At 56.4% G+C, this 13,136-nt stretch overlaps 3 protein-coding genes across 3 annotated transcripts; 2 read left to right on the forward strand and 1 right to left on the reverse strand.

Moving 5' to 3' along the window:
• Window positions 1–1,006: 1,006 nt before the first annotated feature.
• J4E83_000146 (uncharacterized protein) lies at window positions 1,007–4,251 on the forward strand (the record flags this gene model as incomplete). The annotated part of the gene is made up of 2 exons (XM_049327110.1): window positions 1,007–1,015; window positions 1,183–4,251. The coding sequence occupies 2 exons, from the start codon at window positions 1,007–1,009 to the stop codon at window positions 4,249–4,251; spliced, it is 3,078 nt and encodes a 1,025-aa protein (XP_049193255.1).
• An 866-nt stretch (window positions 4,252–5,117) lies between these two features.
• Window positions 5,118–7,001, reverse strand: MRH4 (RNA helicase; the record flags this gene model as incomplete). The annotated part of the gene is made up of 1 exon (XM_049327111.1): window positions 5,118–7,001. The coding sequence occupies one exon, from the start codon at window positions 6,999–7,001 to the stop codon at window positions 5,118–5,120; it is 1,884 nt and encodes a 627-aa protein (XP_049193256.1).
• A 490-nt stretch (window positions 7,002–7,491) lies between these two features.
• Window positions 7,492–12,211, forward strand: J4E83_000148 (uncharacterized protein; the record flags this gene model as incomplete). The annotated part of the gene is made up of 4 exons (XM_049327112.1): window positions 7,492–7,509; window positions 7,587–7,712; window positions 7,761–11,483; window positions 11,537–12,211. 4 exons carry the CDS (start codon window positions 7,492–7,494, stop codon window positions 12,209–12,211), a joined length of 4,542 nt encoding a protein of 1,513 aa, XP_049193257.1.
• Window positions 12,212–13,136: the final 925 nt, after the last annotated feature.

Genomic DNA, 13,136 nt, shown 5'->3' on the forward strand with positions numbered 1-13,136 from the left:
GTTCTAATTAGTAGGTCAGAAAGACGAGGGCTGGAGATTCGCGAGGTGGACCCACTAGCTTAGTCAGCTGCGAATCTCTTATGGTGCGCTGACGCTTCGATCTTTCACGCGTCGCGCCGAGGCCCGTCGTCGTCGCCTTTGCGAAGCCCTGACTATCCAATTTCGCGTTGTTTACTATCGACACCGACTCACTCAGCGTGAATTTTCTGTGTTGTTGCTTCAACGCCCTCCCTCAGCCCCGCCTTTAACCCTCGACACGCGTTCGGTACGCGCCTTCTAGCATCTCGTATCCAAGAAGCAATTACCTAGGTATCTCCTACGAAAGGCGTTACAGTCAGCGATTTGAACCGATGCTCGTTAATCATCTTTCTTTGGCATGATATTCGATCGGGACGACTTGCTTTATGACTACCATGATCCAGGCGAGCACACTTCCGTGAGTAACCTAGGCATACATTTGTCACATAGCGCTCCGAAGCATATGTGATTTCTCGGCCAGTCCGGCACAGAGTTTCATACCGGGAAATGAATTGAACAGCGCATTCCGTTTGCTTCCAACAACATTTCCATATCTTGGCAGTTGCCATTGGATACGAGGCCCTCACAGTGAGGCTGGAAGCTTACTGATCGCTTTTGATAGGACCAGCCTGGTCCGTCTATCGCTTCTTCCTGGTTCATGCCTGTTTGCGCTCAAAAGGCCCAAAGTGTTGCCTGACAGCAAAGCCATGTCCCGCCCGACAGGTGCTGTACAAGCGCCTCGGCGTTTGTTGGGCTTCTGTCGGGTATTGGGAGACGACAAGATCCCACTCTTCCAGTGAAAAACAAGCGTTGCCTTGTAGTAATCACGTAAATTGGGTGAAATCGACCAGATGTTATTTATTCATGGCCATTACCCATGTTGGAAGGCGCCACACCAGGGAGCGAACCGAATCTCCACTGTTTTGTACTCCATCGCCCGATGAAAGGCCTGTTAGTCTTACTGGAGCCTCGTACGATGACAGCGGAGATGCCGACAGTACCGCTTTCTCTGGCGCCGCAGGACATCCCCGGGGCACAGCAAGCCTGGAAAGACTTCCTCGGATCGCCCGATCGTATGATTTCTCCATATGTGACCCACTCCCTCTCATTTGGTCGGATGCCATTCTTTCGAACTTTCAACTGAAGAAGTCGCTCTTGGAACAGGCAGATCACAGTCAGCAAGATCGGTCTTCCGTCATGGCGCTCACGCGTGGTTCTCTCACCTCGTTCAAGGGCCCTGTCGATGAGGGCTCTGCTATCGAGCGCAATCACCTGTCTCATGACAAACTTGACAAGGCTCACCAGCCAACCTCTCACCCACCAAAGTTTGCCCTGCCGTCAATCTCTACGACTAAGGCAGTGTCTACCCAAGGCCTTCGATCCCTGGGACAGCTCGCTGGATATGCAACAAGTGAAGAAGACGAGCCAGCAAAACTTCCGATACCACTAATTAAGAAAGGCCGGCGCAAGAAGCCTGTTGCGTACAAATCTGCTGAGACTGCGGCAAGCGATAGCAGTGAGTCTCGAAGCAGCCGTCCTCGATCTCGCCAAGTGCTCTCTTCACCAACCTTGGTTGCAAAACGCGAGCAACTTCAGACCTCAACTTCTCGCCGACAGCACAAGCGCGTTATGGGAACCGTTACCCACAAAAGATCTGATAGCAAAGTGGGCAAGACGAAGAACATGACAGCCAAGAGACGTCCGAGTGAGCCGTTTGCCTCATCCAGCACCGCGAAGCGCCCATGCACGAAGGGCGGTTTCGTTGTCACGAGCAGTGACGAGAGCGATATCGAGGGCAGCGACGAGAGCGATCAAGATGACCGCAAGCATGGCAATCTTTCTAGATCACCCGTCCCAAGACCATCCTGGGGACTAGAAAAACCAGACTCTTTTCCGGCCAGCTTGAGGATTGAGTCTACTTCAACAAACCTACCGACTAAGCAGTTGAACAAAGACCGTCTTAACGCGCTTTTGGGAAGATTCAAAGGCACAAAGACGAATACCAAGGAGAAGCGACCATCTATGCATGTACAACAATCCGTCGCAACAGCTCGCGCATCTCCCGTTGCTACGGGTCTCACTGCACCACTTAACCGACAACCTTCAGTGCCTGTGCAGTCGACCGGCAGTAGCGATACAAACCGTGGTAAACGACCCGCTGCGGTATCTGAGACAAAACCAGCAGAAAGCCTTGATCAACAGCCTAAAGTGAGGGGTCCATCGATGTCAACGACTAAGGGCAAACCAACTTCGATCTTTCAAGAGACTGAGCAACCTATCGCAAATATCAGAACCTATGGTAGTGTACGAAAGCAGATCAGCTCAAACCCCTTACCCCCTAGCGCCGCTATTGAAGGTTCTTCGCCCAGCGCAGCAATCCAACCGCGCAAGCTGTTGGATGCAAGTACGCTTCCAGGTTACGGGAATGATGCGTCAACTCACAAGGCCTCACCTGCTACTAAGCCTATGAGTCTTCTCCAGTTGGCTTTGATGGATGCAAGAAATGATGGTACGGGTGGGCCATCTTCAAAGGCTCGGACTAGTGGCCGAAACGAGCTGGAAATTGCCAAAAGAAGTCCGATCTCGACGTCTCCAGTCAGCAAATTCAGGAAGACGGCTCAGCTACTTGGGAAAGATCGCAATACCGCTACGAACATTACAGCACCTGAGAAGCACTCATTTTCTCCAGGAGACGTTTTGAAGGTATCGAGGCCTGAAGCAGCGAAAAGATCACAGGATCAGGCACAAACATCTGCTTCAAATTCCAGGAGATCCACACCAAGTGGATCCAAGGCGGATACAGCGGACTCAAAATCTGCTTCGTCAGCTCCTGGACAACCAGCTCGAAAGCGAAAATTGGACATCATTTCCGATGGACCTGAACAAATCACCGGTACAGCATCCAAGAGGCCTACTCTGACCTCTACCACTGGTTCGAAGCGTCCAGGTAGTGCAATACCAGCATCAGAGGATGGTATTACCCCTGGCTCAGTTGTAGCCCCGAGAACATCTTCGCGTAAGGTGCCTACGAAGACTAGCGACGTGCCTTGTTCCCCCGCAAAAAAGGGAGACGCACCCCACGGAGCGGCTTCTACGCTTCAGATAGAGAAATCGTTGAACGACTCAATGATTCGGATGCCTGGAGGTTCGAAACAGTCACCGGAAGCCAGTACATTGATGGACGTCGATAGTTTAGACCATGCGACTACTGGTATATCATCTGTTTCCAAGACCACTGATGTCAATCCTGTAGATGAACACGTCGCGATCGTAAAGAAAGGGAATGATCTCCCAATGAAGGATCTGAATCCTACCTCGTCAGCGAAGACGATCGTAAGCGCCACCAAGACTGCTACGACACCACCCGTATCAACAACCGATCCAGGACTGCTTCCTTTGGAGACTACGATAGACACGAATGAGGAGATCCTACACCTCAATGGCCTTCCTGATGTTTCCAACGAGGCACAGCCTTACTTTGAATATTCCGTCTTTCAAAAGACCTGGCAGGGCGAGCAGGTCGAAAGCACCCTCCCAGCGACTGAGATCACCGTGCGACCCTTCACTAGCCTCGATGACGCAAACGCGCAAGCCGAAAAGGTGTTCCAAAGCAATGCCACCCTCTTTAACGACGTTATCTTCGAAAAGAGCAACAATCGGGACGAACACGGATGCTCCATCCTCACTGGCTCCATCACACCTTTTGACAACCCCGCAAACACCTCCCACCTCAAGATCTGGGTACAGCGCGACCTTGTATCCACACTCGCAAACCAGACCCCACAGGCAATAAAGGGCACATCGTTCATCTCAAGCACATGCTACATTGTCCGCCTCTTCAAACTAATCACACAAGCCGACGCTGAAGACTCGTCCTCTTCCTCCTCATCCGACGCCGGCACCGACTCCTCCGATCCCCCAACCCAAGAACCAATCCGTGCCTACCACGCCCACACCCGCCCTGAAATCTACACCACCCTGTCCGCCGCGAACCGCGCAGCTCGCGCCCTTCAAATCCAACTCAGCCACGAGAAAGAACCCAAAGATGCGTTGAGCAAGGCCTTTCAGGAAAAGAACCTTCAAGAGCTCAATGCAAAGGTGGTTCAACTTCAGTCGCCATCGGACGAGGGAGGTGGGTGCTGGAAGAGCAGGTTCAACGCTTGTGGACTGGGCGGAGATAGTCTGGAACTCGTGGTGGAGAAGACGAGTCTTTGCGGACCGAGGAATCTTTGATGTTCGCGTGCGAGACTGGGTTGCGTCGGGGTTGCGATGGGGCATGGGTGTTTGAATTTGTGGAGGGGATGCGGTGTTTACGGGTTTGGGTCGGATGCTTTCTCACTTATCCTGCTTATCTTGCTATCACGGTCTGGGACATCCTACTATCTACTTTCCAAGGCGACGGGAAACTCACATATGAAGCCGAGAGGGCAAAACTTGTACATCATACTAGCAACCGAGACTCTTCCATCCAAACATGTTTGTTGTGCGTATATATTGACACGGCCCAAATAGTCACATCACACGCGCCCCTCTCCATCACGACGCCTCCATCACAAACAAACCACAAACAACGGAGACCCCACTGTGGATGGTGGCCGCATGTAAGCGTAGGTAGTAAACAACCTAGAGAGAAAAAAAGAAAACAACACACACCACAACACACTACATACATACCCAGGCCATGCAGCAACGATGAACCCCGCAGGCACTAGTCGCAGGTAAACAAGGAGCCCCATACGGGAGCCCTTCCGGGCGGGGTTGAAGTGGAAAAAACGCCACAAGTGGGCTTGCAGAGCATCATCCCATGGCGCTGACCGAAAGAGTTAGCGGAGACGGAAATAGCGTGGGACGTTGTTGTCAGTGCTTTGCGGCTAGACGTGCTGATAACGATGATCTGGTGGGAACGACCACCGTATGTAGTAGGCCGCGCTTTGGCATCATGTTATCTCACTAGCTCGTGTTTCTGGATTCGGTACATTCATCAATGTCATTATATCGTGGACAAGCATAGATACATTCCTGCGATGCAGGCACTCGTGGTAGAAGAACAGTATATAGTACATGAAGCTTTTGAAGTCGTTACGCATATCCATCTTTTTCTAAATCAGAGCTTCGCCTCTAAACATGGCTTCTCTGACTTCTCTGACTACGTCCGCTCGGTCACCGGGTCCCAGCAAGACGATGCCTCTTCCTCGCCTGCCCATTCGCCCAGTCCGGCCCAGACGATGGATAAAGTCAATGGTAGTATGTGGGACGTCGTAGAGGATGACGTGGCGAACGGAGACGGTGTCGATACCCCTTGAGCCCAGATCAGTGGTGACAATGACCTTGGTGTTGGGGAGCGTGCGTTTGTTCGGCGCTTCCGCCTTGTTCTCTTCGCTGTCTTCGGCTTCCTTGGCTGATGCGTCGTTGGTGAAGGACTTGAGGATCTTGGCTTGGCGGGAGGGATCGGTGTCGCGGTGGAAGGCGAGGGCGTCGATGCCCTTCTTCACGAGGTACTGGGCTACTTGCTCCGTGTCTTCGCGTTCGTTGACAAAGACTAGGACGCGCTTCGTGGGAATGGCTTGTTTGCCTTCGTTGGGGTCGTAGTCGACGGATGCTTTGCCTATCTGCCATATGGTGTCGGCGCAGGCCAGCATCTTGTTGCCGCGGTAGGGGTCTTTGTTTACGTCTACGACACCTAGTTGTACTCTTCGCGGGATGGCGTGGAGGTTGGGTGTGACGAGGCGCTGCATGTCCGGGAACCTGTCTGCGAGGTACTTGTCGAGGTACTTTGGGATGGTAGCGGAACAGAGGACGAGCTTCTTGAGGGAAGGCGTCGCGCGGTCGAGGATATCGGTGGTGCTTTGCTTGAAGGAGCGGTCGAAGAGGGAGTCTGCCTCGTCGCAGATAAGGTGGGTGACGCGGGCGAGGATGTTTGGGTTGCTTTCGGCGATGCTGGCGAGGAGCGGGGGCGTGCTGATGACGACGTCGACGCCATTGGGGTTGAAGAGCTGGTTGCGGATGACCGTGGCAGACATCTTGGCTGAGATTGGGGCAGCGCGGAACTTGACCGTGTGGGACAGCGACTTTGCGACGGCGCCGACCTGGGCGACGAGTTCGGCGGAGGGGACGAGGATGATGGCGCGCGGTCGTGCTGGGTCGACCGCCTTGTTGATCTCAGGCTCCTCGGCCGCGAACATGTCGGTCCTCTTGTCGTGCTCGTGGGCGGCGGCGTCGGCGGCGTCTCTCTGGGCCTGCTCCTCAGCCTCGTCCTTCTCGCGCACTTCCTCGGCCTTGATAGCGTCCAGCGTGGGCAGGAGGTAGGCCAGCGTCTTGCCTGAACCCGTCTCGGCTGCCAGGAGGAACGAGTCGGGCGCGCTCTTGGTCGACTTTACTTTTGCGCGCACCGCCTTGCGCAGGCCGAGGAGGGCGGGGATGGCGACGGCTTGTGCGGGGGTGGGATTGCGGTACTCGAGGCCGGGCAGGGCATCGTTGACGGCACGCAGGATGGGCTCGGCGAGGGGGAACTTGTCGAACGAGTCGTACTCGTCGAGCTGGCGCTTGACGGCGGTGCGGTTGTTGTAGGGCACCTGGTGCAGCGAACTCTGCATCTTGAGGGCGTGGAAGGGCTCTGCTCGCGTGCGCCGCTTGCCATCGTCGCGCCCAGTGGCCGGGCGGCTCCCGCGGGCTTCTCGTTGCTCGCGCATGCGCTGCAGGCCCCGTGGTGCTTCGGTCCTGTTGAGGAAGTCGAAGGCGTCTGGCTTCCTCGCCGGCCCTCTGTCTGCGGCGCGCGCGACGTCGTCGGAGAGCATCATCCGCGACGGCCTGGGATGGTCACGCCCGCGGACGGGCCGCGGGGGTCGTGAAGAGGCTGCGCCATGGCGCTCCCCGCGTTCGCGCTGGAGCTGCGTGTACGGGCGGACGTGGTGGACTGGCGGTGGTCGTCGTGAAAGGGCCTGCACCTGGCAGAAGGGGCACACGCCCGAGACTCTGCGCAACATGGCTGCAACGGCAGGCTCTACAGGCAGGATGGAATTAAGACGGCCAGCTAGACTAGCATGCGCCGGCTAGGCCAAACCTTGACTAAAGGATGCGCGCTGGCGTGCGGGCTGCACAGGCGATGGCGCGATAATTCGAGGCGCTACAGGGCAGCCGATAAGCGGGACGTTGCCCGGACAACCGCCCAACACCGACGCCTTGCTTGCATCCCGGCCATCAACACTGGGCAGCACCCGCGGCCCCAGCCATATCAATACTACGCGCGCCCACACATCCTCCTCCGCTCCTCCATCGCACATCTGCCCCCGCGCTCTGTCGGTGCCCTTCGCTTCTTGCCTGCCTCTTTCCCCTCAGCGCGCAGCCCTTCTCCGCTGAGCCTGCACGACTCCTCGACGGAGCCCGTTCTTGACCCAGTCCGCCCGAGTGCGAGCCCGCGCACGGCACGGCGTCCACACCACGACGCACCCAGCGCGAGCGCACGTAGCAGTCAACATGTCGCGCAACGAAGCGGTAAGCATCATCGTACTTCCTTTTGCACTCGCCTGTTTCACGTCGGGCGCGCGCGATGCTGACCGCACTGCCCACAGGTGTCGCCGCTGCGCATCAACAAGACGCCCACTTCCTCGCCCACAAAGGGAAGCGGCCGTCCCCTGTCGGAAATCAGCCCCCATGAGCACCGCAGGAACTCTCCCAGCTGGAACCAGACAACCAAGGTATGTGCCCGCGCCCGCCTCGCTCGCCTGCCTGCTAACCCGGCCCAGAAGATCATCCTGACCAAAGAGAGCTCGCCCTTCCGCGACTCGTCGCCATTCACTCACAGCCCGCGTCTCTTCTGGAAGGAGCAGACCACGTCGCCCAAGAGCCGCTTCGACACGTCGGAGAACGAGTACGAGGGCAGCTCGCCCCTCTCGCCCAAGCGCAACTCGATCGAGAACCTGAAGAAGCAGTCGCGCGTCAAGAACAGCAGCATGTTCGCACGCGAGCAGAAGCACGAGTACGACCCCAACTCGGTCCAGCCGCTCGACCGCCCGCTCGCCGCAGGACGCCCACTCAGCACCGCTGTCCAGGGCAACGCCTATGGCGGCAACGGCCTCCACGGCATGCGTAACGAAGTCGAGAGCCCGGCCAAGGGCCACCACCACAGCCGCTCCGAGAGCCAGACACGGATTCCCATCCTCAGCCCCTCCAAGACGTCGCCCGCGAAGCTGCCCACACAGTCTTCCTTCGCTTCACCCTCCAAGCCCTCGCCGTCCGAGGGGCGCATGTCGCCCACCAAATCTTCGCTCGTCAGCAACGGTCGCTTCAACTCCCCACAGTACAACGGCGACTCGAGCGCTGTCATGTCTGATGACGAGGAGCTCGTCCACCAGACCCCCCGCCCGCTGCGCCGCCATGCTAAGAGTGTGACCTTCGACACGGCTCCACCTCAAATCACCGAGTTTGAGATGGTCACGCCCGACCCTTCAGTCGCCACCATGTCGCGCGACGGCAGCTACGACTCCGAAGACGAGACAGAGGAGGAGATGAGCTTCGACCAGGACGACAGCTTCGATGCCTCCCTAGAAGACACAGACAAGACGCCGGTCGTGCTGCCCGAGGACTGGCGCCACATGAGCCCGCAGGCTGCCGACACTTCGCTCACCGATCTCTACGACGATGTCTTTGAAGGTCGCGACAACAGTCCCATGCCCAGTGCCCGTCCCAACGGTACGACCAATGGCTCCCGCATGGGGTCAACAGCCTCCGACAGCGACGCAAGACCGCTTCCTCCTCTTCCCGCCATACCAGGCAGCCCCAACCGGCGGCGCGACTCGAGCATCGGCCTGTCCGCTGCCGCAGAGCGAGTTGGCGACAGGCGGCGTTCTCTTCCTCAGCTTCCGCAAGCAGCTGGCATCTCCAAGAGCGATCTGCTCAACATGCGCGAGGTGTCCATGTCGCTCGAGGACCGATTGCGTCTGATGAACTTTGATGACGACCGCGATACGAGCACTCCAACACAGGAGATGCAGAACAAGAAGAAGGCAGTCGAAGTTGACGTTGCAGAAGTCGACGTTACAGAGTCCGAGCTAACGCTTGACGAGCCCAAGATCCCGCGCATTTCTCGCGAGTCCATCCTCCGGCGCGTCAAGAGCCGCAACTTCGAGGACGGCGAGGACGACGATGAGGATGAGGAAGAGTACAGCCAGTTTGAGCCAGAGTACAGCCCCGAGCGCAGCTATGGCGATCTCGCTGACCTCGACCCTGATGTTCCTATTCCGTCGCGTGAAGCTTCTTCCAACTTCGATGAGCATCCACGTCAGGTCTCGGGTATCTCCGCCAGCGAGGCCGACAGCGTTGTCGACGCTTACAGCTATGCCAACCCAGATGAAGGCGATCATGCCGATGACACCGATGTAGATGGCAGTTCCATCTCTCAACTCGAGGACTACGAGCGCGAGTCGTCTGTCATCCGGCACCCTATGCCCCAGGAGTCAGACGACGAAGACGATACCAGCCAGTACTCGCCTCAGCCTGAAGAGCAGCCTACTTCCCAGAGTACCATCGACTCATCCGGTCCACCAACACCCGTCGTTGCCCCCTCTTCTCCTGTCTCAGATGAGAAGCAGGCGCCTCAGGACGAGATGTACTCTACTTTCGAAGGTAAAGATATGGATCTTAGCTTGGACCCTCTAAAGGCCTCTTTCGCGACTGTTGCCAGTCCATTGGATACCGCGCCCAAGCTGGATGCCATGCGCGACTTCCTCCGCCGCCCTGTTACTCCTGAAGCTCAAGAGACAGAGGAGGACGGTTCCGAGTCTGAGGAGCCTGGTACCCCAGACTCTGTCATTCGGCATCCAGTGGCTCTTTCCCCTCCGCCTCAGGAGAATGCCCCAGAGGTTCCTCAACGGGAAGCTACAATCCGGGGTGCCGGAGGAAAGCTCAAGACTCGCCCGTCGCTCATCCCTGATGAGGTTGACATGGCAGCTACGCGTCGCCAGGTTAGTGGCCAGCATGCACCGCCAGTCCCTGAGCGCAGCCCGAAACGCCAGTCAATGAGCCTAGAGTTGGGCCATGCCGACGAAGAAGGTCACTTCGATGACGACGATACGCAAGTGAGCATTACCACCAAGGAGAACCGCATGCTAGCTCTGAAGCTCGGTGATCTCGACCTGGGTGACGAGTCGAACGATCTCAGCTTCGGGCTAGACAAGGAGTTTGATAACATCATTGAGTCACAAAAGGTAGAGAACCTTTTCCCCATTCCCCCCTTCGCCAGATTCCCTACATCTTCCGCTGCCGTCTCCGACGCGGCCTGCCAGATGTCAGGTGAAGGCTTTGTTTATAGGCACAGTCCCGCTAACGATGCTATTCCCGAGCAGAAAGGATACTTGATGCGCGAAAACACCAAAGTCGTTGTCGCCAGTAGTCGACAGTTTAGCGACGAGAAGCCGCCTACCCCCACCGAACCCACCAGCGATGCAGCTGCCAAGCCTGTCTCTCGTAAGACGAGCGCCGAACGCAAGCCCGCCTGGACAAAGGAGCCTTGGAATGGCAAGCCTCGCAGGAAGAGCATCCGGACAGCATCCGGGCGCCGTACTCGAACCTCTGAGGGTCCCGCACCGCCTCTTCCTGGCCAAGAATCTGCTGTTGCTGGCGGTCTAGACTCAGTCGCTGAACAGGGAGATGACGGCGAGCCTGAAGAGGGTGAGGAACGCGGTCTCGTGTTCGTCAAGGTCGTCGGTGTCAAGGACCTTGATCTTCCGCTACCAAAGCACGAGCGAACCCACTTCCAGTTGACACTTGACAACGGTCTGCACTGCGTTACAACGTCTTGGTTGGAGCTTGGCCAATCTGCTCCCATCGGACAAGAGTTTGAGCTTGTCGTCATGGATGATCTCGAATTCCAGCTCACACTACAGACCAAGCTGGAGCCTCCAGCCGTCCCTCAGATTGTTGCCGCGCCAGCCAAGGCCGTCAACCACAAGAAGTCGCACTCTGCCTTCCGGAACCTTCTCTCATCGCCGAAGAAGAGAAAGGAGCAGGAACGCAAAGCGCAAGAGGAAGCCGACCGCATTGCTCAACAGGAACAGCAGGAGGCTCAAGCTGCTGCCAAGCGCAATCAAAAGGCCACCGCTTGGGACCTGCTCCACGACCTCGTCGGACCTGATGGGTCTTTCGCCCGTGCCTATGTTTGCCTCAACAACCACGAGAACCAAGCATATGGCCGTCCGCTGACTGTTGACATTCCTTGCTTCAATGAGTGGGCCGTCGATAACACTGGCGCCAGCAGTGTCAAGAGCAAGCGCGGAGGTGTCGTTCGCCGCCCACCTTACCGGGTGGGCAAGCTCACTCTTCAGCTGCTATACGTCCCGAAGCCCAAGAATGCAAAGGACTCTGACATGCCCAAGAGCATGAATGCCTGCATTCGCGAGCTCAAGGAGGCTGAGCAAGTCAAGGATATCAGCTTCGAAGGTACACTGAGCCAACAGGGTGGTGACTGTCCAGTAAGTTGAAAGCCTGCAACATTATTCGTAAACATGGCTAACATTCATTGCAGTACTGGCGACGTCGTTTCTTCCGCTTGGAAGGCACGAAGCTTACGGCTTACCACGAGTCCACACGGCAGCCGCGTGCTACCATCAACCTAGCCAAAGCTTCGAAGCTCATGGATGACAAGAGCGCTCTTCAGCAACCATCCGCAACCAAGACCGGTGGTCGCCGCAAGTCCGGGTTCGCCGAGGATGAGGAGGGCTATATGTTCGTCGAAGAGGGCTTCCGCATACGGTTCGCTAACGGTGAAGTCATTGACTTTTACGCCGACAGTCGGGAACAGAAAGAGGCCTGGATGAAGGTGCTCTCGGAGACCGTTGGCAAGGACATTGCTCAAAACAAGGGCTGGGCGGCCATGGTCCTCGAGAAGGAGCGTAAGGAGAAGGCTACGCGATCGCAGATTGGTGCGCCAATCTCGCCAACCAAGTCGCATCCCATGGTCACGAGCTCACCGAGCGTTAACCGCCGGCCTTCTCATCAGCGCACTCAGTCGCACGATATACTTGGCTCTATCAAGTCCACGCCTTCAAGTCCGGTAAAGGGCCACGCCCGCACTCAATCGCACGCGCCGACTCCACCTCTTAAGGATGTTCGCATGTCGCATGCGCCGCCGCCACGGCCGCGAACGCAAGAGTCAAGCAAGCCGGGTCGCAGAGAGCAGGTTCGATCGATGATTTTCTAGTGTCTCTTTCCATCTCCATCATTGATACCAGTCACCCTCTTTCATTGATTGTTCAATTACTTACTGGCTTTTCTTTGCGTTTTAGCTTCGCCAATACTCTTCTCTCTCTCATCGACTAAGATTGGGGTTTTGGAGACGGCGACAGGGGAGGAGAAATCTGAAAGGTGCGGGTGCTGCGCATCCGTTTCCCGAGTCGAATACACCATCTCGCTGAGCTGCGGCGCTTCGGCACATTCTCGCTGTTGCATACAAAGCCGCGGAAACGTTGAAGGAGTGCTGTTGCGTCTGTTTCTTTGTATCACATCTTATCACTGTTCTTGTTACTGTCTGGTGTGGATAGGCGTTGTATTCATCTCGGCGTTGCCGGCTATGGGTTTATGATACTGCATAATGATTGATAGCGACGAGGCATGGAGTATGAGCAGTAGTTATATCAGGTGTATGAGAACATAACATGACTCCAAAGTCTACTTTTTTATATTACATGATTGTTGCTGGGTGTGCTGTGCGTGATGCGCTGCGGGGATCGTGTGATTGCCGCTGCCTCCAGGGCCCTCGTCTCTACGCAGGCAGGGCATCAATAGCTACAGCAACCACAGTCCCTCGCTTTGGTGCGCGTATTGTGGAGCGGCATGATTGCATTCTTCTCTATTGATATCCCGTGTTCCAGGGCTTTCCGTCGCGCGGACGCGGCGTGATAATTTTCCACTCAAGTATGATGATGCATTGCTTGGAAAAAAAGCGAAGCACTCTCATTCATAGCTCCGACGACGGCACCGTAAGACAAACGCGCATACGTAAACCCCACTATGATCTCGAACGCTCGCTCGATACTGCCCTGAAATCACTCTCATGCGTTGAGAGAATGTTGGACAATTGATAATTTCGCCTGGCGTAAAGGCACAAACCGCGACACGACAATGAA

The sequence above is a fragment of the Alternaria metachromatica genome, assembly GCF_023757995.1.
Source record: "Alternaria metachromatica strain BMP 0045 chromosome Unknown scaffold_1, whole genome shotgun sequence".
NCBI classification, from domain to species: Eukaryota; Fungi; Ascomycota; class Dothideomycetes; order Pleosporales; family Pleosporaceae; genus Alternaria; species Alternaria metachromatica.